Source organism: Podarcis liolepis, assembly GCF_965112155.1.
Source record: "Podarcis liolepis genome assembly, chromosome: 11".
In the NCBI taxonomy this organism is placed as follows: domain Eukaryota; kingdom Metazoa; phylum Chordata; class Lepidosauria; order Squamata; family Lacertidae; genus Podarcis; species Podarcis liolepis.
Genome location: NC_139565.1, coordinates 40,518,722 through 40,541,362, shown reverse-complemented (window position 1 = coordinate 40,541,362; position 22,641 = coordinate 40,518,722). Strand labels below are relative to the sequence as shown.

Sequence of the window (22,641 nt, the reverse complement as noted above, 5' to 3'; positions counted from 1 at the left end):
ATTAATCATGAGCAATTTTTATTTGCAGGATTTAATAGCATTACATTATGAATTGTGGTTTGTTTAGTCGTACCCCCCATTCTACACTGTAATACACTCTAATTGAAAAATACATTAATGACTGAAATAATTTGTCTCTTTGTAGTGATTGATTTCAAAGAGTATAATTAGGTTACCTCTCAGTTATTGACATGAGATCACCTAGAATAAGTTTTGGATTCATTAAGCATGAAATCAAATCTCATTAGCATCGTACTTCATTTGAATTTGGACGTTTTCGATACATTCTTCATTGAGCGTAAATGATATAAAATTATTGTTCTAGCACTTTTTAATGGGGGCCAGTATGAACCATATACAGTGGTACCTCAGGTTACATACGCTTCAGGTTACAGACTGGTAACCCAGAAATAGTACCTCGGGTTAAGAACTTTGCTTCAGGATGAGAACAGAAATCGTGCTCCGGCGGCAGCAGGAGGCCCCATTAGCTAAAGTGGTGCTTCAGGTTAAGAACAGCTTCAGATTAAGAACAGAGCTCCAGAACAAATTAAGTACTTAACCCGAGGTACCACTGTATATTAATGAAAGGATGGAGAGTTTGGGATAAGGGTATTGTTGATCTCACCTGGGGCGAGGAGGCATTTTATAACTCTTACATGGATTAGATGATCAAATCATGGCTTAATAAGCCAGACATAAACAGAGCCAACTTTAAAGTTGTGAAATGAGGAGCAAAGCAGTTGTGTGTGGGGTCCATAAAGCTTCTACATGCCAGGATTTAATCATCCAAACAAATATACCAATTTTATTTCTTACATTTTAGTCAAGATGCTCTAGAATTAAGGAGCTTTAGAAATATATATTGCCTTTTTGAAGGCGCACTCCCCAAAGCAGGTTCTAAAAGGAGGTTGCTATATGTGTAAACAAATATAGATTTTTTCATAGAAGGTACACTATAAAATATTGACAGTGTTTCCACCTGATAGTGTATGTAAATTATGCTAGAACATAAATTTATTAATTCAGTTCTCCAGCGAAATTGGTAGTTTATGGGTTTCCCCCATTCCCTAACAGCTTTACTGCTTAGCAGCAATAAAGCTGCCAAACTACAAAACTACGGAGCATTTAAGCCAGCAGTGTAGAATTACAGGTGTTGTTTTTATTAGCATGCTATATTTGTATGCCATCTTTCAGCAGGAATATTCCCAAAAAGGTTCATGTAAATATGTTGAAAACTAAAGTATAATATAATATACAATAAATTAGAATCAAGGCTAGGAACAGCAATACAGATTTCTGAAGAAAAGCCAAATTATCAGTCCCCCCCCCAAAAAAAGCTCAATTTACCAATAACCAAAGTTTGCCAGTTTTCAATAAGATGCAAGAGAAATTGAGGTCACATCCATACCACACATTTAAAGCACAAGGCTTAAAAAAATCCCGGGATAGAAAAATTCCCAGCATCCTTATCAATGGACAGTTCCCAGAATTCTTTGGGGGAAACCGTGTGCTTTAAATGCATGGTGTGGAAATACTGTAGTTCAGGGGCCACCACAGAAAAAGCCCTCCTTTCACCTCACAGCCAAGTAAGACTTGCTGACGGTAAAGCCTGGGCACAAACCCAAGTTTGTGATATCTGTGTTGTGTTGTTTCACTAAAGACAGTCTTTTTAGTGCTAATGTTTTACTATAAACATTTGAATATTCTTTGATTAAACCATAATTATAAGATACGAGCAAAAATAGGCATTAAGTGGCTGTGTAGCCAGACAAACTTTATAATGGAGTAAAAAATAAAAATGCAACAATACACCGTCTAATTGTACAGAATATTAATTATTGATGTGATTTTCAAATTGCTTTTCTCTAGGATACTTAAGCACTTGGGACTATTTAGTCTCATTGCCTCAGAGACATTTGCAGATCTGCCTAAATTTCTAAAACCCAGTTAAATATTAGTCTCTTGGCACTGATGTTCATTCCGCGGTGCAGCTTGTTGTGTTCTTATGGAAATGAAACAGCAGCGGCAGCCATCGCCACAAAGCTAGTTTTTAATTTCCAAAAAAATGCATCAAATAACATTGTCAGGCATCCCATATTGGAGGTGGGCCCCTCCTAAAAGCACATGCAGAGTGGGGGGTGGCGATGGGTGTAGTTATTACTTACTTATTTCTATCCTATTTGTATGCCAAAACGGCCACCTCACATCAACCCACCACACCAAGTAGTCAGTGCTTTTAACTGCTAGATACACTGGGTTGTATCCAACTGTGAATAACTGGGCATGCGGACTTGACTTCCATGAACGCAGTGGGACTTCCCTCTCTTTGCTCTCCCACCAACCAACGTATGGAGGAAGGTCTGTGGAGCTTGTGGAAGTTGTTCCAAACACACAGTGAGTTTTTTGGACACAGCCCTTAATCTGGGAAACTGTACATGGCTATAACATCTACATGGGACTCAGGTGGCGCTTTTGTCTAAACCACTGAGCCTCTTGGGCTTGCTGATCAGAAGGTCGGTGGTTCGAATCCCCGTGACGGGGTGAGCTCCCGTTGCTCAGTCCCAGCTCCTGCCATCCTAGCAGTTCGAAAGCACGTCAAAGTGCAAGTAGATAAATAGGTACCACTCCGGCGGGAAGGTAAACGGCGTTTCCGTGCACTGCTCTGGTTCACCAGAAGCGGCTTAGTCATGCTGGCCAATAAAGCGAGATGAGCGCCGCAACCCCAGAGTCGGCCACGACTGGACCTAATGGTCAGGGGTCCCTTTACCTTTTACAACATCTACCTTTGTAATGGCACCATTAGCTTTGCACATTTCCATGTTGATTGCTTTTATTCTGCTGGATTCTGGAAATATGATAGCTTTAGTAAACTTCCATTTTAACATTTTGTTGGGATGCGGCACAGCTAACTAAGCTGTTCTATCAAGGAAGCTGCTGCCGGCTAAAAATATTTTGGAGAGGCTCTCATAATTAGAAAACTGCTAAGGTTGGTTAAACTAGTCTGACAGAATAAGTGATTTCTTATTGTTGCCTAGGGAGATGAGATACTATTAATAAGTTGACAGTTAAACTGCACAGGATGAAGCAGGGCTACAGTGCTATCCCTATTTAGGTCTTTGTTCAGACAACAATACTGTGACAGGCAAATAATCGTTAATTTGGCAAAGTAGTACATAACAATTTGCAGAACAAAATTGCAGAATTTAGCAAATTATTTTTTTCAGTTGCTCTTACACGATTAAAAAGGAATATATATCAAGGCAGCTCTTTTTCTTACATCCCATTCTCTGGTCCCACTACTCTAGGGCCAATGGCACCATAAGGTACACTTTACAGGGGAAATTCACTTTTTGGCATCACAGAAGACAAGAGTAACGTTGGACGGGCAGGAAAGGCACAAGCAGGTCTAGAATCGAAACTTCTAGTTCTGCAAAGTGACACTCTAACCACACAACCACAGGAACAAACATGAGAAAGGATTAAAGAGTGTGCAATCTCAGAAAAGTAAAGAATTTAAGGATGGGAAAGATTTGGAAACCTTCTTCCAACAGAGCTGTTCTTTATTTCAAAAGAGTAGAAGAGTTTCTTGATCAGTAATGGACAGGTTCTAGGCTTTCCAAGCAAAGAGCATCCATATTTGTTTTTGTTCCTAATATTTCAACTTTCCATACTATAATTCCTATTAACCCTTCAGTTATATCTTACTGATGTTTGTGGTGGTAAACTCACTTTTAATTTTAAACCCAATCCCAAACCTTGGACACAGACGCTACTATTAATTCATTGTAAATCACCATTGTAAATCACCATGTAAGCTTCTGTTTGAAGGTATAGTTTGCCATTTTAGAGTTTTCTTCAAGTTTCTCTCCCCTTCATTGAATGATTTGGGGGAGGGTATTTTTAAAATCAGTCAATCTGTTGTAAATGCAGTTTTAAAAAATAGCTAATGTTACATGACATATGGTGCTTTTCTCAAACAGAACTTTGCAATTTATGTTCTCAGTTTCCCTGTAGATTTCCCCATAGATTTCTCCGAACAATATCTTGCACAGTTAGAGGACATGGTTGTTTTTATGGCTGAAGGAGATTCTTCAGCAATTACTTGGGAAGGACATAGAAAAAGGGCTTTCTTTAGTCTCATTTTCCATAGCAATTCTGTTTCATAGTTGAGGTCTTGAAACTTAAACCTTCACTTTTGAAACGTTGCCAGAAGGCACTGTGTGCATCTCACTGAGCACTGGAGAATTGAAAGAGACTCCACAGCCTTCCAATAATAAATATATATGTTTAGAATCAGAGGGACAAAGATCAGTCAGACCAATCTGAAAGTAAAACTGCTTGATGTTTGGGCTGACGCTGCAGCTCTGTTGATGTGAAGATCTTAACACCTATTTGCTTTGCCTCACACTTTTTTAGCCTGGGTATTCTGAGCTATTTCTTGGTGTAGCATCTGTCTGAGTTGGCTAATGAGAAATTTAACAGTGGTACTTAAGCTTTTAGAATTTCCTGAGAGAGGTAAAACTGCAAAAATGAAGATATCTGTCGTTTGGGGATGTGAGCAATGTTAAATTAATGAGCACTGCAGCTAAAGATTAATTTCAATGGATGAAATAGCAGAGTTCCTCTTTGGAAGAATTTGGAACGGGCAGATGTAAGAATTGCAGAAAACAAAAGCTTTTTTTTTTACTCCAACTTAGATTATAAAATAGATGAATGAGTCATCGTTGCCCTGGGTTTGCCTGCTGTTTTCATTATTATATATTGTTCTTATCTGTATCCCACAGCTTGCACTGAAGGATCCAGTACACTCTGTGTCGCTGCAGCAATTTGTATATGAGAAGCTAAAAGCACAACAGGAATTGCTGGGAGAACAAGGCTTTCAGGCGCTGATGGAAACTGTGGATACAGAAATAGTCACACAACTCCAAGACTTCTTACAAGGCTTCTGAAAAAGCAGAGACAAAAATTTCTACTTCTCTTTTCTTCACTTCAACATTATAAGGGCAAACTAAGCAGCCTTACATCTAACTGCAAAACCCAGCTTTTAAGAGAGAATTTCTTTTGGCAGCTACGGAAAAAGAGGCTATGGCGCTGGATTATTGTTTTTTCCAATTAAGACAAGATTGAAATAATAAATATAAACTCTCTTCTAATTAGTTTTACATGCTTGTTTCACGAAAATGCAATTTGCATATGGAGTAAAGGTTTCCGCACGCGAGAGGCTATAAAAGCGAGTGTTTAATTTACTGTTTCTAGAATGGCCGTGGCTTTGATCTTTCAATCATGTGCTCCTAACACTTAAGAAATAGTGGCTACAGATATTTTTCTTCTGCAAGGATATCAGCTCTCTTAGACTGCCTTACACTTTTGTTTACTATTCAACTTGTAATAAAATGTAAGGTTTGAAGAGTGGAGGGAAGGAATGTGAGGTGAGCAAGTCCTCAACTGAGTCTTCAATTTAAATAGTATAAATAGTGGCAAGTATTCTAAGGGTTTCCTCTATGGGGAGTTTGACGTCTTTTGCAAAAAAGAAAACCAATAAGGTCATCCAAATGTTTTGAATTTACTATGTTGATTACCTGTAGAATGTAAAGGTTTAATAAATTTGCTTTTGTCTTAGCTCCTCAAAAATGATTTTGATTTAAAATGTAGCACGTGGACCCAGTGGTGGATTTCTCTATGTGTGAGTTCAAAATTGATAACCTGGTCTCAGGATGATGGAAGGTGAATATATTATACACCCTAAATGAACATGGTGCTTGGGTATATGTATCCTGTGCCTCCTTTAAAGTGGTTAAGTGTTGTGAGTTAGCACTTAATATCTTCTGGCTGATTCTGGGAGAATGGGAATGACAGACCTCAAGTCTACCTGGGAAAATGAAGAAGGCTACACATCAAGGAAAGGGAGTTGAGAAACTTGTAGGTTCCCAGAACCTTCATTCCATTTCCTCCTATCTCACTTCCTAATCTCCTATTTTAAGAAGAGGCTTGTGGTTTTTTTGTGTGTTTTTTTAGGCAAGGCTTCTTAAGTCCACCTGTTCTCTATTGTAAGTAATCAATTTTTAAGGAAACAAATCAGAAAAATGTGAGCAAAACCGTTAGTATGATACTTGCTGCAGGAAGCTGGCAACTCTATGCAACTGTGGGGAGCCAAGTTTGCCATGTAAACTGTAGGTTACAAAGTGTACTAGAAAATAAAACCTGATGTTTCCAGAATTCAAAAGAGTAGAATTTCAATTACATTTTCCAACGATACCCCACTTCTTTCTTTTTCTCTTAAGACTGCATAGAACTCTTATCAGTAATTCAGAGGCAGTACCTCCTTTAACACACTTCTTGTAGCTATAAAGAATAGAAGTGCAGTGAATTTTAAGTAGCAATATTGCCATATTGCATTCCATTGTGCATCTCCCATGACCTTAGGTTTAGTCAGAGATTTATATTGCAATCCCTTCTCAGGAGTTATTCTCATTGAGCTCAGTGGGACCTACTCACAGGTAAGCATGTATAATAAGATTGTAGCCTAAGGCCAAAAAAAGTTCCTAAATCCAAAATAACATTAACATTAAGATACAATTAAATGTGTTATAAAATGTTTTAATGGTAATGCAACCATTAGGATTAGGAAATTTCACAAAATGTACAGCTTTAAACCTGACTGAGTTTGGGTACTAAAATAGCTGCAACTAAATTTTGGAACATTTATCCCCCCTTCTCTCTCTGTGTGTGTGTGTGCTCATGATGAGAAATATCATCCCTAGACTCACAGCTCCCATCAGTCCCAGTCAGCATGATCAATGGTAAAGGATGATGGGAGTTGTAGCCTATCAACATCTTTAAAGGTCTTATAAATGATAATTCCTTCTGCGAAAGAAAAAGAACCTTTAAATAATAAACCACAGTCAAGTGATGTGGTGCATCCTGAATCTCAGAAAGTCAGAATTTAAAATGATGGTTTCATAACCAACAACAGCCTCCTTCCACTTACATCTGCTGAATATTCTTGGCCTACGGAGTTTAAAATTGTCAATATTCATGTGTTTATTCAATCAATAGGCCTATAGCCTGCTTTTCCTTTTAAGGAGCTCAGAACTTCATTGGGCTGCCATCAAGTATGACTTTTTGATTTGTAGGGATTAGTGGCTGATCACTGGAAATCTCTCCTTTTCATAGACATCCCTAATAAATCCCACCTTAATTAAGAAGCCATATTGCTGCAAAATAAGAATGGTGGTAATTTCTCCCTATTATTCTGAGTGAATGCTGCAGTGATCTTCTAGATTCTCCTGCAGAGTTCCTTGCATGTAACCCCTTCATATTAATAAGCAGCTTTTCCGCATAAAATTAGACGACTTAAAACTTCTCCGTATTTCATATTTTTTGTGTGATCTGGCATCTGTAAATGGTCCTACAGTCCATGGAATAAAGTAGAGAGAGTGCCTGTTTGAGCAACAGCCAACTCAGCTGCTACTGAGGGGGACGCTGGGGAGTTGGGGCTACAACTGTGTGATGCATTGCCTCTCATCATTTTTATTTCAATACTCTATAAAGAACTGGTCTCCTTGGAGCCCGAGCTTCAAAAACAGTCGGAACTGTGCTCTACCTTCCCTTGAAGGAAATCTGCTCTTTTGCAATCCTGTGATCTATCGCCTGAGTTTGAACAGCAAGTTGGGAGGAGGAGGCTGTATCAACAGCACTCAGAAAACAGTTTCACAGCGTTGGGAGTTCTACAGAAAAGATACTGGTCCAGGTGAAAGCCAGTTTAGCTTCCCAATAAGATGGAGCGCTTATTGGTCTCATCAAAAGATGGGTGTGGGCTGGTCAGTGCTCACAGGGGAAGAGGCATTGCCTGAGATAGGTGTCAGGTCTGCGTGCAGGAACCAGGCCCTGTGACCAACTGGACTTTGCAGGACTGGGGCCTTCCTAAGTTTGTTCTGAAGAGGCAAGGTGTGGCTTCACAGGTGAGGCCAATTGGTAACTCACAGCACCTGGTGGCAAGAGTTGGGAAGGGTTATAAGGTCAGCATTTCCCTTCAGCTCTTTGCCACAGCAACACACTTCCTGCTTTGCTGTGTTTCGCTTCTTGCTTCCTGATCCTTGAACCTCATCTTCTTGACTCCTTGCTTCTTGATCCTTGGACCTCTGACTTCGTGCCTCCTTGCTTCCTGACCCTCGGACCCTTGGTTTCTTGACTCCCGGCTCTCTGACCCTCAGACTCCTAGCTTCTGGGCCCCTGTTCCTGCTCCCACCCCGCCATCTTGCCCCCAGTGCTGATGTCCTCTGCCAGGACTTTGATAGCCCCTGAACCGGACCTTGACAATAGGGACCAAGCTGTTTAGTTTTACCCCGAACAACCTATCAAGCAGTATCTTGCCCTGTAGAACTTCTTGCTGTCTGGATGGATCTGACTATCTGGAACCCAAAATTATTTCCCTGGACTCTGCTGATTGGTGCTCTTCTGATATCTCAATTTAGATTTGGTCACTTGCAAACTATTGGCATATCTGGAACAAAGCATAAGAACATAAAAACTTGTGGGAGTTTCTTTTTTGTTCCTTTCGTCCCTTTAAGAGCTAAGAAAAAATAGGTTGCTTGCTTGCAAGGTGAATCTTTAGAATTCTAGAACTGGAACATCTGAACTGGACTTAATTTTTGATTTATTTTTTTAAGTATAGCCCATATTAAGAACCAAACATTTTAGGTTTCGCATTCCAGTTCCATTGCTGCTGAATAGCACCAGATTCCATTTTCACTATCCTCAAAAGATAACTGTATAGCTATAGTTTAACCCCTAGAGAGGTCACAGACATGAAGTCCATTATAATTTGGTTTCAAGAGATCTTCAGCAACTGGTTGCAAGAACTTTCAGCAGTGCAACTGAATTACCCCAAGAGTGGTTTGCACCACAACAGTGGTGTGTGTCCTGGATATGGGAGGTGGGGCTACCATGATTCATTTCCCACCAACTACTCCTGAGGAGAAGGAGGAAGGAGAACAATTGCAGAATCCCATGAAGGTTTTGTTTCTCAGACTGCTCAGTTGCAGCAGTATGGGGCTGTTTCCAGTGCTTTATATGGCATAAGTGTGCTGTCATATCCTAAAACCTAGGAGACCGGGGTTCATAACCATTCGGCCATGAAGCTCACTGGATGGCCTTAGGCCAGTCACTGCCTCTTAGGCTAACTCACCTTACAGGGTTGTTGAGGGGATTAAACGTGGGTGGACGGGACCATGTGTGCCACCCTGAGCTGCTTGGACCAAAAAAAAGTGGAATATAAATTTAATAAATAAAACATAAGCCTTTCAAAGTAGGGGCAATTGTACTTATGGGCAAGCTACTGTGGCCAGGTCAAGATCATAGGATCCTGCTTTCTGTTTCAGTTCTTCCTAGCACCACAAATTTCCAATAGCTCATCACTATTCATCCTGTTTAGTTGTCTGCGTGATAATTGCCAGCAGTGCCTTTCTGGTGAGCCAGCCTTTGTGCCATAGCATAAATGGGCATATGCCTATCTGACTTCAGACGTAGCAATATTCAAAAACCAGATGTTTCAATCTCCTAGGAAACTCTGAAACTTACATTAGTGGCCATCGTTGAACAAAGGAGCCTCAAAGGGAAACTTCAATGTGAAATCCCTGAATTACAATGCCATTACAGGTTTGGTGCTATCACTTGTGGACTCAATCAGGACAAAGGTTTTTTAATCACACTATGTGTGTTAATTGCCTTACCAATGCCAGGATGTCTGTATTATCAACAGGTATTTCGTAAACGACCACTCTTAACTGCATAATTGTCACTGGTTTTTTCCTGTGTTTTTTTCTGCACTGAACCCCACCTCAAAAAATTCAAATGTTACCTGAAAGTTTTTGAACAGATTCTAAATGTGCCTTTATAAACCTTCCCATAAATGTGCACATTTTGAAACTTTAATTACAGGGGGAAAGCATCATGTACCATTCTCTCTCTTTGTCTTTAAATACAGAAGGGGCGAGTCCTACCCCCTAGTGTAAACAGAAGAATGTTACTATTACTTTTAAAGGTTATTATACATGGTCTTTATCTCTTAGAAACATATTCTTCCAAACTATTTTCCATTGCCATTAGTGATGTTTGCATTGCAAAATGTCAATAGAAATCTCAGTAATAAAAAGTTACAGCCCTCTAATAGTTCGAACAGTTCAGGAGCTTATGCATGGCTCTTTGTTCTTTTAACTTTTCTTTGTTAAACTGAAGTGCTAATTCATCCTGGCCTTTTCCAATAAAGCTGAAGGTTATAATTGTTAACACTGGTACCAGAAGTCCATAAAAATAATATTAGCATACTGTGAAGGGGAATCTGGTTTATTTCATGCACCCACTGATGTAAAAATGTCACTGGCAAAATATATCTGCATCCTGACTACAAAATCATCAGTCATAGAGAACTTTAACAACCATCATCAAAGTTTAAAACCCAATGCACCAATGTATACCTGTTTCAGAATGTTCTTATTTCAGCCTAGCGGGTGATTAATGATGGACAGGGTTCTCTTCTTCAAATTCCTGTGTGGTGCACCTGGAGAAGTTTATTCTTTCTTTTTTTAATATGGCAGAGAAAAGAGATAGAAAAATGAAAAGTGAGAGAAAAGGGGAGAACGAAAACATCTGCTCATATTAAAACTACAAGCATCTATACACCTGACTTAATTGAAAAATGTAAATGAATATATGCCATCCAGATGTTCAAAACAGCTTTGGGGGTGAGTCCTTATGGCTGTCAAGAGACTTAAAACTTTGAACCCTGAGGAGGTGGGCAGCTCAAATGGTTAGAGCAGTGGTTCTCAAGCTTTTTTGGGGGGGGGGGCCATGCCAAAAACCTAACCTAAGCATCTCTAAAATCCTGATGCCCCCATGACATATAATTCTTATTATTCAAAAAGTGAACTATTCACGTGGAGGAAGCCTAAAAGGCCATTCACTGTTAATAATTCATTCTTGAATTGCGCCCCTTAAAAATAAAATTGCCCCCTGGGGGAGGGTGCCTCACACTGGGAACCACAGGAGTAGAGCGTGGTGCTGACAATGCCAGGGTTGCAGGTTCGATCCCCATAAGGGAGAGCTGCATATTCCTGCCTTGCAGGGGGTTGGACTAGATGATCCTCAGGGTCCCTTCCAACTTTATGATTCTATGAGATCTGTGAGACCCACATCTATTAAACAATGGCTTGAGGACCTTACTGTCCTGGCTACATTTGAACACATGTCAGCCTTGTGTGGATAGCTATCTCAATAAGTTTATTCTTCCTCCATTTTGTGCATAGATGCAGGAATATATCCAAACACTAACCCTCTGGAACAGTACGAAATTTTATAATACTGTGAAAGGTAGCATGAATAAAGAGCAGCAGCAAAGATGAGTCCAGCAGAGGTCCCCCTCATCTTGGTCTTGGCCCTCTCAAGGGAAGAGAAATGTTAATCAGCGTGGAAGGCTGGTCAGAACTTAAAAGTCTGCAACAAGTGCTGTGCATTGGATCCAGCCAAATTCTGGCTTCTGAACTGAATCAGTCTGATTATGGTCAACCCAGGATGTCACTGGATTGGGTTGAAATAGCCCTGGGTCAGATCTGGAGCTGTCAAGATGGTTGGGAGGTGATCTGGCTGTGATGGGAGAAGGAAGCAGGCAGCCTGCCAGGCTTGCATGACAGTGCAAGGCCCCTGAATTGGGTGACCCCAGATTGGATTGGGACCACTCTGAAGCACTGGATTGGGCCCCAGATCAGATTGGCATGGAGGGGCATGCACAGACCTAGATCCCTGCAGTTCCCTCAGAGGCTGCATTCCAACACAGAATCGTAGAGTTGTAGAGTTGGAAGGGACCTCAAGCGTCATTTAATCCAAGCCCCTGCACTGCAGGAATCTTAGCTAAAGCATCCATGACAGATAGCCCTTCAACCAGCCTTTGCTTTAAAAAATCTCCCATGAAGGAGAGTCCACCACTTTGCAAGGGAATCTTATGCTAAATAATGAGCTTGGCTCAGAAACCTTTGATTACAGGAGAGTGCAACTGTCTTCCCTCCAGATTGTAACCTGGTGACTTCTGGCAAGGGAAAGAGACATGTCTGTCACCCTTCAGTGCAGGATCTATTCCTTCAGACCATGGAAGTCTAGAAACATTTGGAGCTGCTGATTGTGAGGGAATCTTTCACTGTAAAATAAATAAAATAGCAGTACAGGAACTGAAGCAACCTCATAAGCTTTCAAGCCCACTCTCTACAAATATTTACTAAAAAAATGAGCCTAGCTTTACTGCGTAGCTAGCAGCTACCAATACCCATTTGAGAGCTCATCCGTTTTTCATATTTGGGGATCTGTAAGTAAATCCACCACACTTGATTATTTCATTTTACAGAAGTGCTTTAAATGTATGGTGTGGATGCAGCCCCAGTTGCTGGGAGGCAACAATACAGTGGTACCCCGGGTTAAGTACTGAACTCGTTCCGAAGGGCCGTTCTTAACCTGAAACTGTTCTTAACCTGAAGCACCACTTTAGCTAATGGGGCCTTCTGCTGCTGCCGCCATGCCGCCGGAAGCAAAGTTCTTAATCCGAGGTACTATTTCTGGGTTAGCAGAGTCTGTAACCTGAAGCGTATGTAACCCGAGGTACCACTGTATCCTTTTGTGGACTTCCTGGAGGCATCTAGTTGACCACCTTGGGGCACAAGATGCTGGAATAACTGGACTTTAATCTGATTTCACAGGGTTTTTCTCAGGTTTTTATTTTCCCCAAGCGACCTGCTTCAAATATCAGTCACATGTTTTCAGAAAATAATGCAAGGCTTTCCTGTTCAAGCTTCTAACCATGTTTAGTGATCCATTGGGCTCTCTCCCTTTCCCCTCCTTTTCCACAGTCTTTATTTTTGAGATTTATTTATTTTTAGATTTTCAACAGATACAATAGATTAGCAGTGATGCCCATAACTCTCCCCCATGCCCAGTAAATTCAATGTGTGCTTTTCAGTAGTAAAAGTTAAGTCCAAATATATTTCATGCTTATTTTGTAATAATGCTTCACTACCTCATTTCTGTTTTAACTTGACAGTTTCCGCCACTGGATTCCATGGGCAATTGGCGAAGTCCTTGCTGCATTGCTCTTCGTCAGCCATTATTTCTGTCTGCCACTCTTTAAGGTGGGTAGGTGAAGCGATGTTGTATTTCAATGTTGGCTGGGATTCAAAGAACTGGCCTCTAAAATAATGCAGCAGAAGTTAGATGCCTCAATGAGGAAGTACAAAGAGGAGGGAAAGAGTCTGGTCTCCCCACTCTCAACCAAGCCCAGCTGAGCAGCAGCCTCTCCCAGGCCTTGACTTTAAGAATAGCAGAAGCAGCTGGGAAGGGAGAAGACTTTAGGGATTTTTTAAAAAAATACTTTAATAAGTTGTGTGCCTTCGTTTCTCAATTTGATTCTTTTACATGGTTTTGTAGGTATGGTGGTATTTTAAGCATTGTGACTTAGTTATTTCCAGTGGTCATAGTTTAGTAATTATTTATTTATTGTAATCATTAAGAGTGAATTTCTCTTTAATTATTATTTGCTGATGTTCCGAGAGTCGATTCTATTGTGTTCTATTATATTCTAATAGCCTATTGAATATTACTTTATTTGATAAGTCGTTCCATTTTAAAATATGTTTTATTGTGCCTTTTTGTATTCAATCTGATTATTGTAAGGTGTGTGTTCTTTGTTGTAGACTTCGTTGCTGTAAACAGCTTTGTTATAGTAATATAGAAAGGCAGTATACAAATTACAAGTGAAATGAAAAGAGGGCTTTGTAGCTGTGTTTCCTCAGGCAGCGACAGCTCACTTTTGAAACCTAGGGGACTTCCAACACTAATTTGTGATATGACTTTGGGCCTGCTATTAAAACAAAGCACACTAGTCCCTTGCCATAGCTTCTGGATTTCTCGTGTGTGTATATCTGTGTGAAATATTGGTGTTTTGAACTTCTTGGTGATGATATAAGCTGTCAAGGTGCCATTTGCTAGCGTGTGCCAGTTGGTTGTTGATTAAACCACTTGTTGTGGGAGAGGCGACAAAGCCTCTGATAATCCTAATAAAAAGTTTTCATCTAAATATATAGGACCTCATGAGGAGCACTGAGCTTGTCTGATGCCATTCCAGAAAAGGGCTTCCTGAAAGGTAATTTATCACAATCAATTAGAAGCAGGCATCCTTCATCACACTGCTCGTGCTTTCAAGATATTTGCTGAAAAGCAACCAGGGCCAAATGTAGAGAGTCTGTGTGCTTTGGAGGGAGGGAGATCTGTTAGACTTAGATAGCTGTCTAGAAGATTCTCACAGATTAGAGAAAGACAGATTTGTTTGCAGAAAGAAAAGTCACAAGCAACAACAACAAAATATTTTCCCAAACTGCATACAAATGCCACAAGGTATCTTTTTTTCTTCTCCCAATGTGAAAGAAGAACATTGCATTATTTTGTGAAGCTGGGGAACGAGCCCAAATAATTTACAGTAGGAACCCAAGGCTATACAGAGCAAAGCAAAATAGCAGCACAGCTGGGTTTGGATTACTGGAAAGAGGCTAGTGGCATGGAACTAAAGCTTTATTATCTTGCAAGAGAAAAGAAGAAGGGTGTAACTGCTGCAGATCAATTGTACTCCTCTGTAATGCCAGCCACGTTTTTGCCCCAAATTGTCTTTGCTCATCTTCAGCCGCTATTGATGGCCCACCATTGTCCTGAACAATTGTCTCTTACTGCCGGGAAATGTACAGTACTTCTCCTTTAGTTTAATAGGATTTATATCTATTCTTAAAAAATGCCCAAGGTTGTTTCACACAAGGGTGACATAGGGTTGTTTTCAGATCAACTGGTCTTGTTTAAAGCGGATGGGTAACTGCTAACAGAAGCTGGTCCTTGTGTGTTTTCAAAGCTCCAGCCACATCTGATTTTGTGGCAGTAACCGTGGACAGGATCTAGAGAAGACTTTTGGCACTTCTGCAGCACACTCATGAGCAAAGAGGATTCCTGATTGCTCTTTCTAGGGAAAGGAGCTCACTTTTAATGGAAAACTGCTCTGGAAGATCCCTGAGCCTACAGGATGGCTATTTGGAAGGATGCATCTTCTCAGGTATCTCCCCTTACTTATTCTGAGACAAGAAGGATGTGTGCCAAGATTAATCATAGGATCCAATGATGGCTGGTGACCATTGGGAAAGGCAGGGTAGAAGGTAAGGAGACCAACAGTAGGTGGAGCTAAGCCAGTGATAGGCAGAGCTACCTCCTGGCCTGGTTGTATGTAAGAAGGCTGGCAGGTGGGGATTGGCTGAGGTTGGTGGAGCAGCACCCCACTGACCCTAATGGACCAACCTCTACTGAGAGAGTCCACTCCTTACTCTCGGTTGACTCCCACATCTGATTATATAAAAGTAGTCCTGGAAATACATTAAGTTGTCAACTTCATTGAATCATTCGACTATTGCTGGAAAGGTTTTTTTTTAAAAAAAATCCTGCTTGATGGCTCTTTTATTGGATTGTGTTTCAAGAGTTGAGAGCTGGTGTTGTATGATTGCTAGAGTGTTGGCCCATGACTAGGTCACTAAGATTTGAATTTCCACTCAGGCATGAATTGCGCTGGGTGACCTTGGGCCAGTCATCACTGCCTCTTGACCTGACCTACCTCACAGGATTATAGCGAGCATTAAAATGGGAAGGAGGACCGTGCATCTCACCGTTAACTCATTGGAGGAAAGGCGGGATGTGCAGGCAGCTAATACAGAACTATTAAATGTTGTATTTTAATTGCTTCAGGTGCCTGCAGGAAAGGGCTGCAATTGACAATCAATCAATCAATCAATCAATCAGCAAGGTTGTGATCTGAACACAGTTTCCCTCAAGCCAGAGTCTAGTTCTGCAGAAGATTATGGCACCAAATGTATTTTGAAATTAATACATTTTTAAATGGAGCTGAAATACATATAGAGAAGGCTGTCTTTTCACACATGGTTATTCGTAACAGAGCTTTCAACAGGAAATCTCTCAAGAGACCTACTTCTGATAAGACTCATTTGACAGCCTTAAGCAGTTTAGATCAGTTTTAGATCAGCTGTCTGACTTCTGGATATTTAACTGAGTCCAACCTCTGAACTTTCTGAAGTTCACAAGATAGGACTTAATACTTTGTTCAGATATGAAAGAAAGTGTAAAAAAAAAAAAAGCTTCTCCTTTTCTGTTTAACATTCCTTTGAGAGTTGACACTTTTTAGATCTGTCATGCTGAAGATTCCCAATCCTTCAGGCAATAGTAGGAAAACAAAATACAAGTTTGCTCTCTGAGCTTATGTGTGTGTGTGTTAAAGCAAAAACTACTTCTGAAGAGTTAGGAAATTAAGAGTGGAGGTAAAATGTATGATGATTGCAAATTTGATAGTACAGTTCTGATGAACAGCCTAAGCTTTGAATTGTAATGAGTATTGTTGCATAACACCCAAGCAGTGTGAGATTCCAGACACTTACCCAGTGTTCCTGTGTCCTTTTGGAAAGAGGCACAGCAGAGACTGCAGTGTCTTTATGATACATGGTTTATTTTCACATATATATCTACAACCTGTGCCTATGATGGAAGGGCTAACAGCATTGACATCCCAAAAGAGTCTTGTTTCTCCCATAGCCATAGCCTTGGATTCAAGCAGAAATCAAACTTTGTTCTCAAATGCTGCTCTCTCTTTCCAGTTTGCTGTTTTACTCCTAGGTCACATCAGTGCTCTTTCAACCCTAAACTCTGGCTTTAACTGTTGAGGGAGCGGGCCCCAACCCATTTGCCATCTTGCACTGAACCCCTTAATCCCCCTTAATGGCTCCTAACTCAGGCTATCACCCTCACTAGGAGGCAAGCTTGGCTATTCCAAGAATCAGAAGCTCTGATTAAATTCTAACACCTACTGGATCCAGGGATTAAAGGGGTCAGGCACCCAGTTTAGCATCCCAGACTCATAACACTATGTACTCACAGCTTGAAATATCACTGCCTCTACATATTCCCTAACTACGTTTAGGAATATGGTCGGTGTTACATTTATCCGCCAGATCCTATGTTCCACTACTGACAGCCAGGTCTGGTGTGTCACCCAGTAGCCCCACCCTCAGTGTCACATGTTATTTGGCTGGAGAACTGTGTCATGAAATTCAGAGAAGTGCAAATTTCTAAGGATAGCTGCATTTTGGTTCACACATCGTTTCAGGAAGCTTTTGTTCTGCTTCCTGGTTTCCCACCAGCATCTGATTGGCCACTGTGAGAACAGGGCATTGAACTAGATGGGCCACTGGCCTGATCCTGCAGGCTATTCTTATGATTTGGGGTAGGTTTGCATTAAATTGTGAAGTGAATTTCTCTTCCATCCCTAGACAGAAAACTTAAGAATGAGGCATAATAGAGTTTTGAAAGCAATTAATAATGCTACCTAAAACCATCAGGCCTGGATGCGGGGTTTAGGATAAGGCTATTGGACTTTTTCACTCAAAATCCAGCAGTTATTCCTAGAGCATCTTGCATGCGGTCAATATCTGCAGCATCTTTATTGCAGGCATTCCAGAGTTATCTCAATTGATAAAGAAATGGTCTGTATGTGTTTCAATCCGATTAATTAGGTTTGTAATTACTTCACTCTATAGTATTAAGAAAAGGGTGCGCTATCATTAAATACATTTTTCATTGTAGATTGGAAGGCACTGGCTTAATAGGCAATTAAAATGGATAACCTGGAAAATAGCCAAGTGGCCAAAAAAAAAAAAAAAAAGTTTGAAAAAGAGTGATTAAGGATTTTAGTCTGGGGTAATTTGGTGGATTGTTTCCTCTGTTACTGAAATATTTTAATCTTATAAATGCATACAAATGCAAGGCCAAAGTTCATTTCCAGTTACACATTTCCCATAAACTACATACCCAAAAGGGGAGGCAGGGAACCAGCTGCAGAGCTGCCCTCATAGCTGAAACATGCAGTCAAAAGAATCACATAATACAACTCTCCTTGGATGATAACATCCAGACATCAATGAGTGATTGCATGTATGTATTTATGTTTATTCATTTGCTGTCTAATAAACTCCAAGCCCTTCCAGATGTCCTCCTTATTGAACATTCAAGAGGATCAGTTCATACCCTCTAACTTCCTGCTGAAATCTCATAACGTTTCATACTGTAGCCCCTCTGGACAGCAATAATGTGCTAGTGTTGGGGAAGCATCATAGGACAACTAATAAAGCAGGATAAATCTACCACTAATTTACCACAAGTGTGCCAAGAAGTCTATTGCTGAATAAATCCACAATAAAACACTAATTTGAGGAGGTTCGTCATTTCTAGGCTGCTTACATACTAATTCATACCTGTATGAAAGCTCATATATACAGCTGGATAAAGCATATGCTGACAAGATGGTCTAGGCCATGGGTAGGTAAACCAAGGCCCGGGGGCCAGATCCAGCCCAATCGCCTTCTAAATCTGGCCCGCGGATGGTCTGGAAATCAGCGTGTTTTTACATGAGGAGAATGTGTGCTTTTATTTAAAATGCATCTCTGGGTTATTTGTGTGGCATAGGAATTCGTTCTTCTTTTTTTCAAAGTATAGTCTGGCCCCCCACAAGGTCTGAGGGACAGTGGACTCGCCCCCTGCTGAAAAAGTTTGGTGATCTCTGGTCTAGGGAGTCTTTCGTGCTCTCATCCCTGGTCTTCCCTGGTGTCGTCCTTCATTCACAATCTTCTAAGCCACAGAGCTCACTGAAAACAATCGGAGCATGTGAATGGGTGGGTCCAAGCAGCTGGAAATTGATCCCCTCATGGTGGAGGCAAGTCTTCCTCCAGAAGTTCCCATGACCATGGAAAACAGACTGTAGTGATGCTTTTTCTTTCCAAGATACAAGAATTTTTAAAATTGCATTGAGCTTTTCCCCCGATCTGGGATATCATTCAAAACATCTGATCTAGCAACTGCTCTCTGAAATGGCTTAGCCCGCCAAGTGCAGCACGACATGATTCCCCCCGATGGTATGCTTGAGCTATCAAGCCCCTATTATCAAGACAAAAAGTAACATAACCACCAATAAGACAAAAACAATAAAGCAAACAGCGGAAATACCTAAAAACTGCAACCATGGCGCAGAACACGGCAAAAGTGGTGTAAACAGTCCAGGAAGATGTTCTGGCACGCATTACTTATGGGTTTCCATAATATTGGGCACCTCAGAGTGGACATTTGGCTTAAGCTGTGGCCTTCTTAGTTCCACTGCTGTGATTTCAGTTGCTGCGCTCTTCAGCCTGATGGCTGGGAGGATATAAATGGCTCCCTGTGATTTTCCATCTCTCTTCATCTCTGGATCAAGTTAATTGACTAATTAATTTGAGTACGTTTCTTAAAATCTATTGCTGAAATGAAAATGATCGAACAGCTGCCACCTGTGGCATCCAGTGCAAGATTGCCGACATTAGTTTAGATAATTGTGTTATTCCTCTTTTACGGGGGCCAAGGGGCAGATACTCTCTGTGTATTTAAATAAAATGGCATTAATCATCTTGCAACAATGGTGTCTTCATTTCAAACCTGCTTCAAACTTGTTAAGGAAGGGACATGTTATTCCTATTGGTGGCTTGTCTAATGAGGGACACGTCCACATCACATGGCATCCCCCAAAGATTCTTGGGAACTATGGGAGTCTCTCCTCCTCCTCCTCCTCTCCTGCTCTCCAGCAGCTACTACAAGCTGCCCAAGGGAGGAGGCTGGCAGCAGCAGCCATAGAGAGGCCACGGCGAGGCAACAAGATGCTTCCTCACCACTGCTGCTGCTGCTGCTCAGGACAAGCCGCCAGTGGCAGCAGTGGCACTGGCGGGGGAAATAGGGACATTCCAGGATCAAATCAGAAGCAGTGTTGAAGCTGCATGCTCTGGCACCAGGGACGGAGAGCAGGTGGGGGCGTGGCTGGCGCACATCCCGGGGGCATGGCATGTCACCCATGGGGGTGTGACGTGCATCCTGGGGGCGTGGTATGCTGCCCGCAGGGGTATGGCATTCGGCGTGGTGGAGGGGTGTGTGGCGCGTGTCTGAGGGGGCAGCCATGATGGTGCTGCCCTCCCCGATTGTGCTGGGGGTAGTGCGCTCCCCCCGCCCCCTGTTCCTCCACCAGTGATCAGAAGCCAGGATGGCTTTTGTAATTTTGGGACTGTCCCTGGAAAATGCTGCTCCCAGGATTACTTTCTGCCACCTTCTGAATAAGATTTTTGCTTCGTCAGGGCTTTGACCTATATTTTGTGTGCTTGTTGCTTTCTCTGGAAATTGTTTTGTAATTTCGGCTACCTTTGTGGTGTATTTGTTTATTTTAAATTGTAGTATTTTAATTTGAAGGTGTTTAAACTACTGTGTTAGCTTCCTTGGTTGTGAAGTATGATGTCTGGATCAGGCTGAAGTGGAAGCAGTGGGGCGTAGATTCTAAAAGAAATGCAGCTGCCATTTTAGACTCCATACAAAAATATGTGCTAAATGTGTTCTTGCAAACAGGAGCCAATGATTCATCAGAAATAGTGGGGCAGAGAATGGGAATGAACCCCCTCATTCTTCTCTGTCTACTCTTTGCATACCTTTCAAGGGCAGGGGCAGAGGGAGGAAAGACGAGTCGGGCCCACAGTACCCTACCACCTGAAACCCAAAAGTACCTCAAGCAAGACAGGCTTCGAATAATGAAACCCAGAGTCCTTTGCTCTCTTTTATTTTCCTCTGTCAATGTTTTGCAAAGAGATTCTGTATCTGTGGCTATAAAAGGATACTTCATCAAAGGAAATGCCATTAACCTTGGTAAATTTTGCCAAGAGAGACTGGATTCTTACCGAGGATCTGAGCCACTGGATACTAAGTGATGAATTTTCATATTTATAACAAAATGCTTTAGAATCATATAATTTTAGAACCAGAAGGAGTTTTAGCATATTCTGAGCTGCTTAGAAATGGCATAAATCTCGATTTTTTTAAAGCTGCAAACCTAGTTAGACATACTTGGAAGTAAGCCTTACTGAGCCTCTTTTCTCAATAAACATGTATAGCACCAGGCTATTAGCTTTTGCAGGTCGTCATCTGTTCTCCTCTTTAACACTTCTAGGCAAGGAGGTTATTTCATGAGTTGTGAGTTTCTAGAGCAGAACTCTAGCACAGCAGAACTTCCTCTCTTCCACCTCTGTGCCCCCTGGAACCTCACCCGCCATCTGCTCTGGATTCCCTCCAGTCCTCTGGGGCAGATTTGGAGGCAGTACGGTGTGTTTGCGGGGAGAGGGAAGAATTTGCATTGCATTATCATAAGTTGTTGTGTTTGTGTAATCATTTTGTTGGATGCAACCTGTGGCTTCCCTGGACAACTTAGACTTAATCATGGATGTGGTAAATTCACCATGAAGTGACCTATCTCTATCGTTTGGAGTGGTGACTTTTTCAATGTAACGTTCCCCTCATACGTTTTTCACCTCAGACAGCAAAATGTCTTGGGCTATGGATTATTATACCATTTGAGGCTGCGAGTGAGGGGTGCCATTTTAAAAGTGGTGGTGGGGAAGCCCACTGCAAATCAGAAAGCAGTACCTCAGAGAGAGTTTGTGGTGCTGCCTTCGTTTTGCTGTTTCTACTCGTAGGATTATTATTGCTGTTGCCTTACGTCATTTTAACATTCAAAATAAGCGTGTCCCCCCCCTCAGTCCACCTCATTCTGGTACCTGTGTAGGGTGGTCAGAGAGGGGATGTCCTAAGTGCAATATTGTGCATTCTTTCCCTCACAATGCTTCCACATAAGATCAGTGAAACAGGAACCTGTGGAGAAGAGCGTATCACATTTAATCACCCATTTAAAGCACACACCTTACGCTGTTTGTTTGACACAGATTCCCCTGCTTTTCTTTTCCTTTAATTGATCTTTTTGGAGAAGGTATAGGCCAGAGCGTGCTAGCGAAAGAAAACAGACCTGACATCTGATAGAGTGATTTCCATTAACTGTTGCCCCAGAGCTATTTCTATGGGAACATTCGCCACATCCTCTGCAGAGAGCATCACAGCAACCGCGTGAATTATGAATATGTTATAAAAGGGGCTACTCAATAATTCATCTCTGTTTGCCCATTTGATGCCAAACTCCAACACCTCCAGCCCAGCCAACATAGTGCATGTTGTGTGCAGGGGGTGGGAGGTGGAGACAACGACAGTTGCTACAGATGGCCGTGCCATATGTCTAAGGAACCAGTTGAAGGGGGTTTGGTTTTCTTGGCACCGAATTGCCATTTCACAGCTGTCCAACTCCACGGGTCACTTGTAGCCAAGCTCCCCTAGAGATGCTCTTCAGAAAGAGTGCAAACAAACCTAGAAGCATCCTACGCTCAAGCGGTCAGAGGTGAGCTGCCAATGAGAGTGGGCCCAAGCACACAAAGACAAAGATTTATTGCTGTTTGTTCAGATGCGTTCCAGAAAAAAGTAGGGCCTCGCTTTCTCACATAGATGTGCTCTCTTGATAGCTGCTCAATTTGAATGGAAAGATAACATGTGTGTGTCTTGTTGCATGAATACAGAATGGAGACAATAAATGCAACCCCCATACTGTCCTCAAGAACTGAGGTAGAAAAT

General features: G+C 41.5%; 1 protein-coding gene across 4 annotated transcripts in view; it reads left to right on the top strand.

Annotated features, from left to right (window-relative positions):
* Positions 1-5,619, top strand: part of IPO11 (importin 11) — a 72,937-nt gene extending 67,318 nt beyond the window's left edge. For all 4 annotated transcript variants that reach the window (XM_083465221.1, XM_083465220.1, XM_083465219.1 and 1 more), the window contains exon 30: positions 4,785-5,619. In XM_083465221.1, coding sequence (XP_083321347.1) covers positions 4,785-4,949 — 165 coding nt within the window. In that variant the 3' untranslated portion in view covers positions 4,950-5,619. The remainder of the gene's footprint in view (positions 1-4,784) is intronic.
* The last annotated feature ends 17,022 nt before the right edge of the window (positions 5,620-22,641 follow it).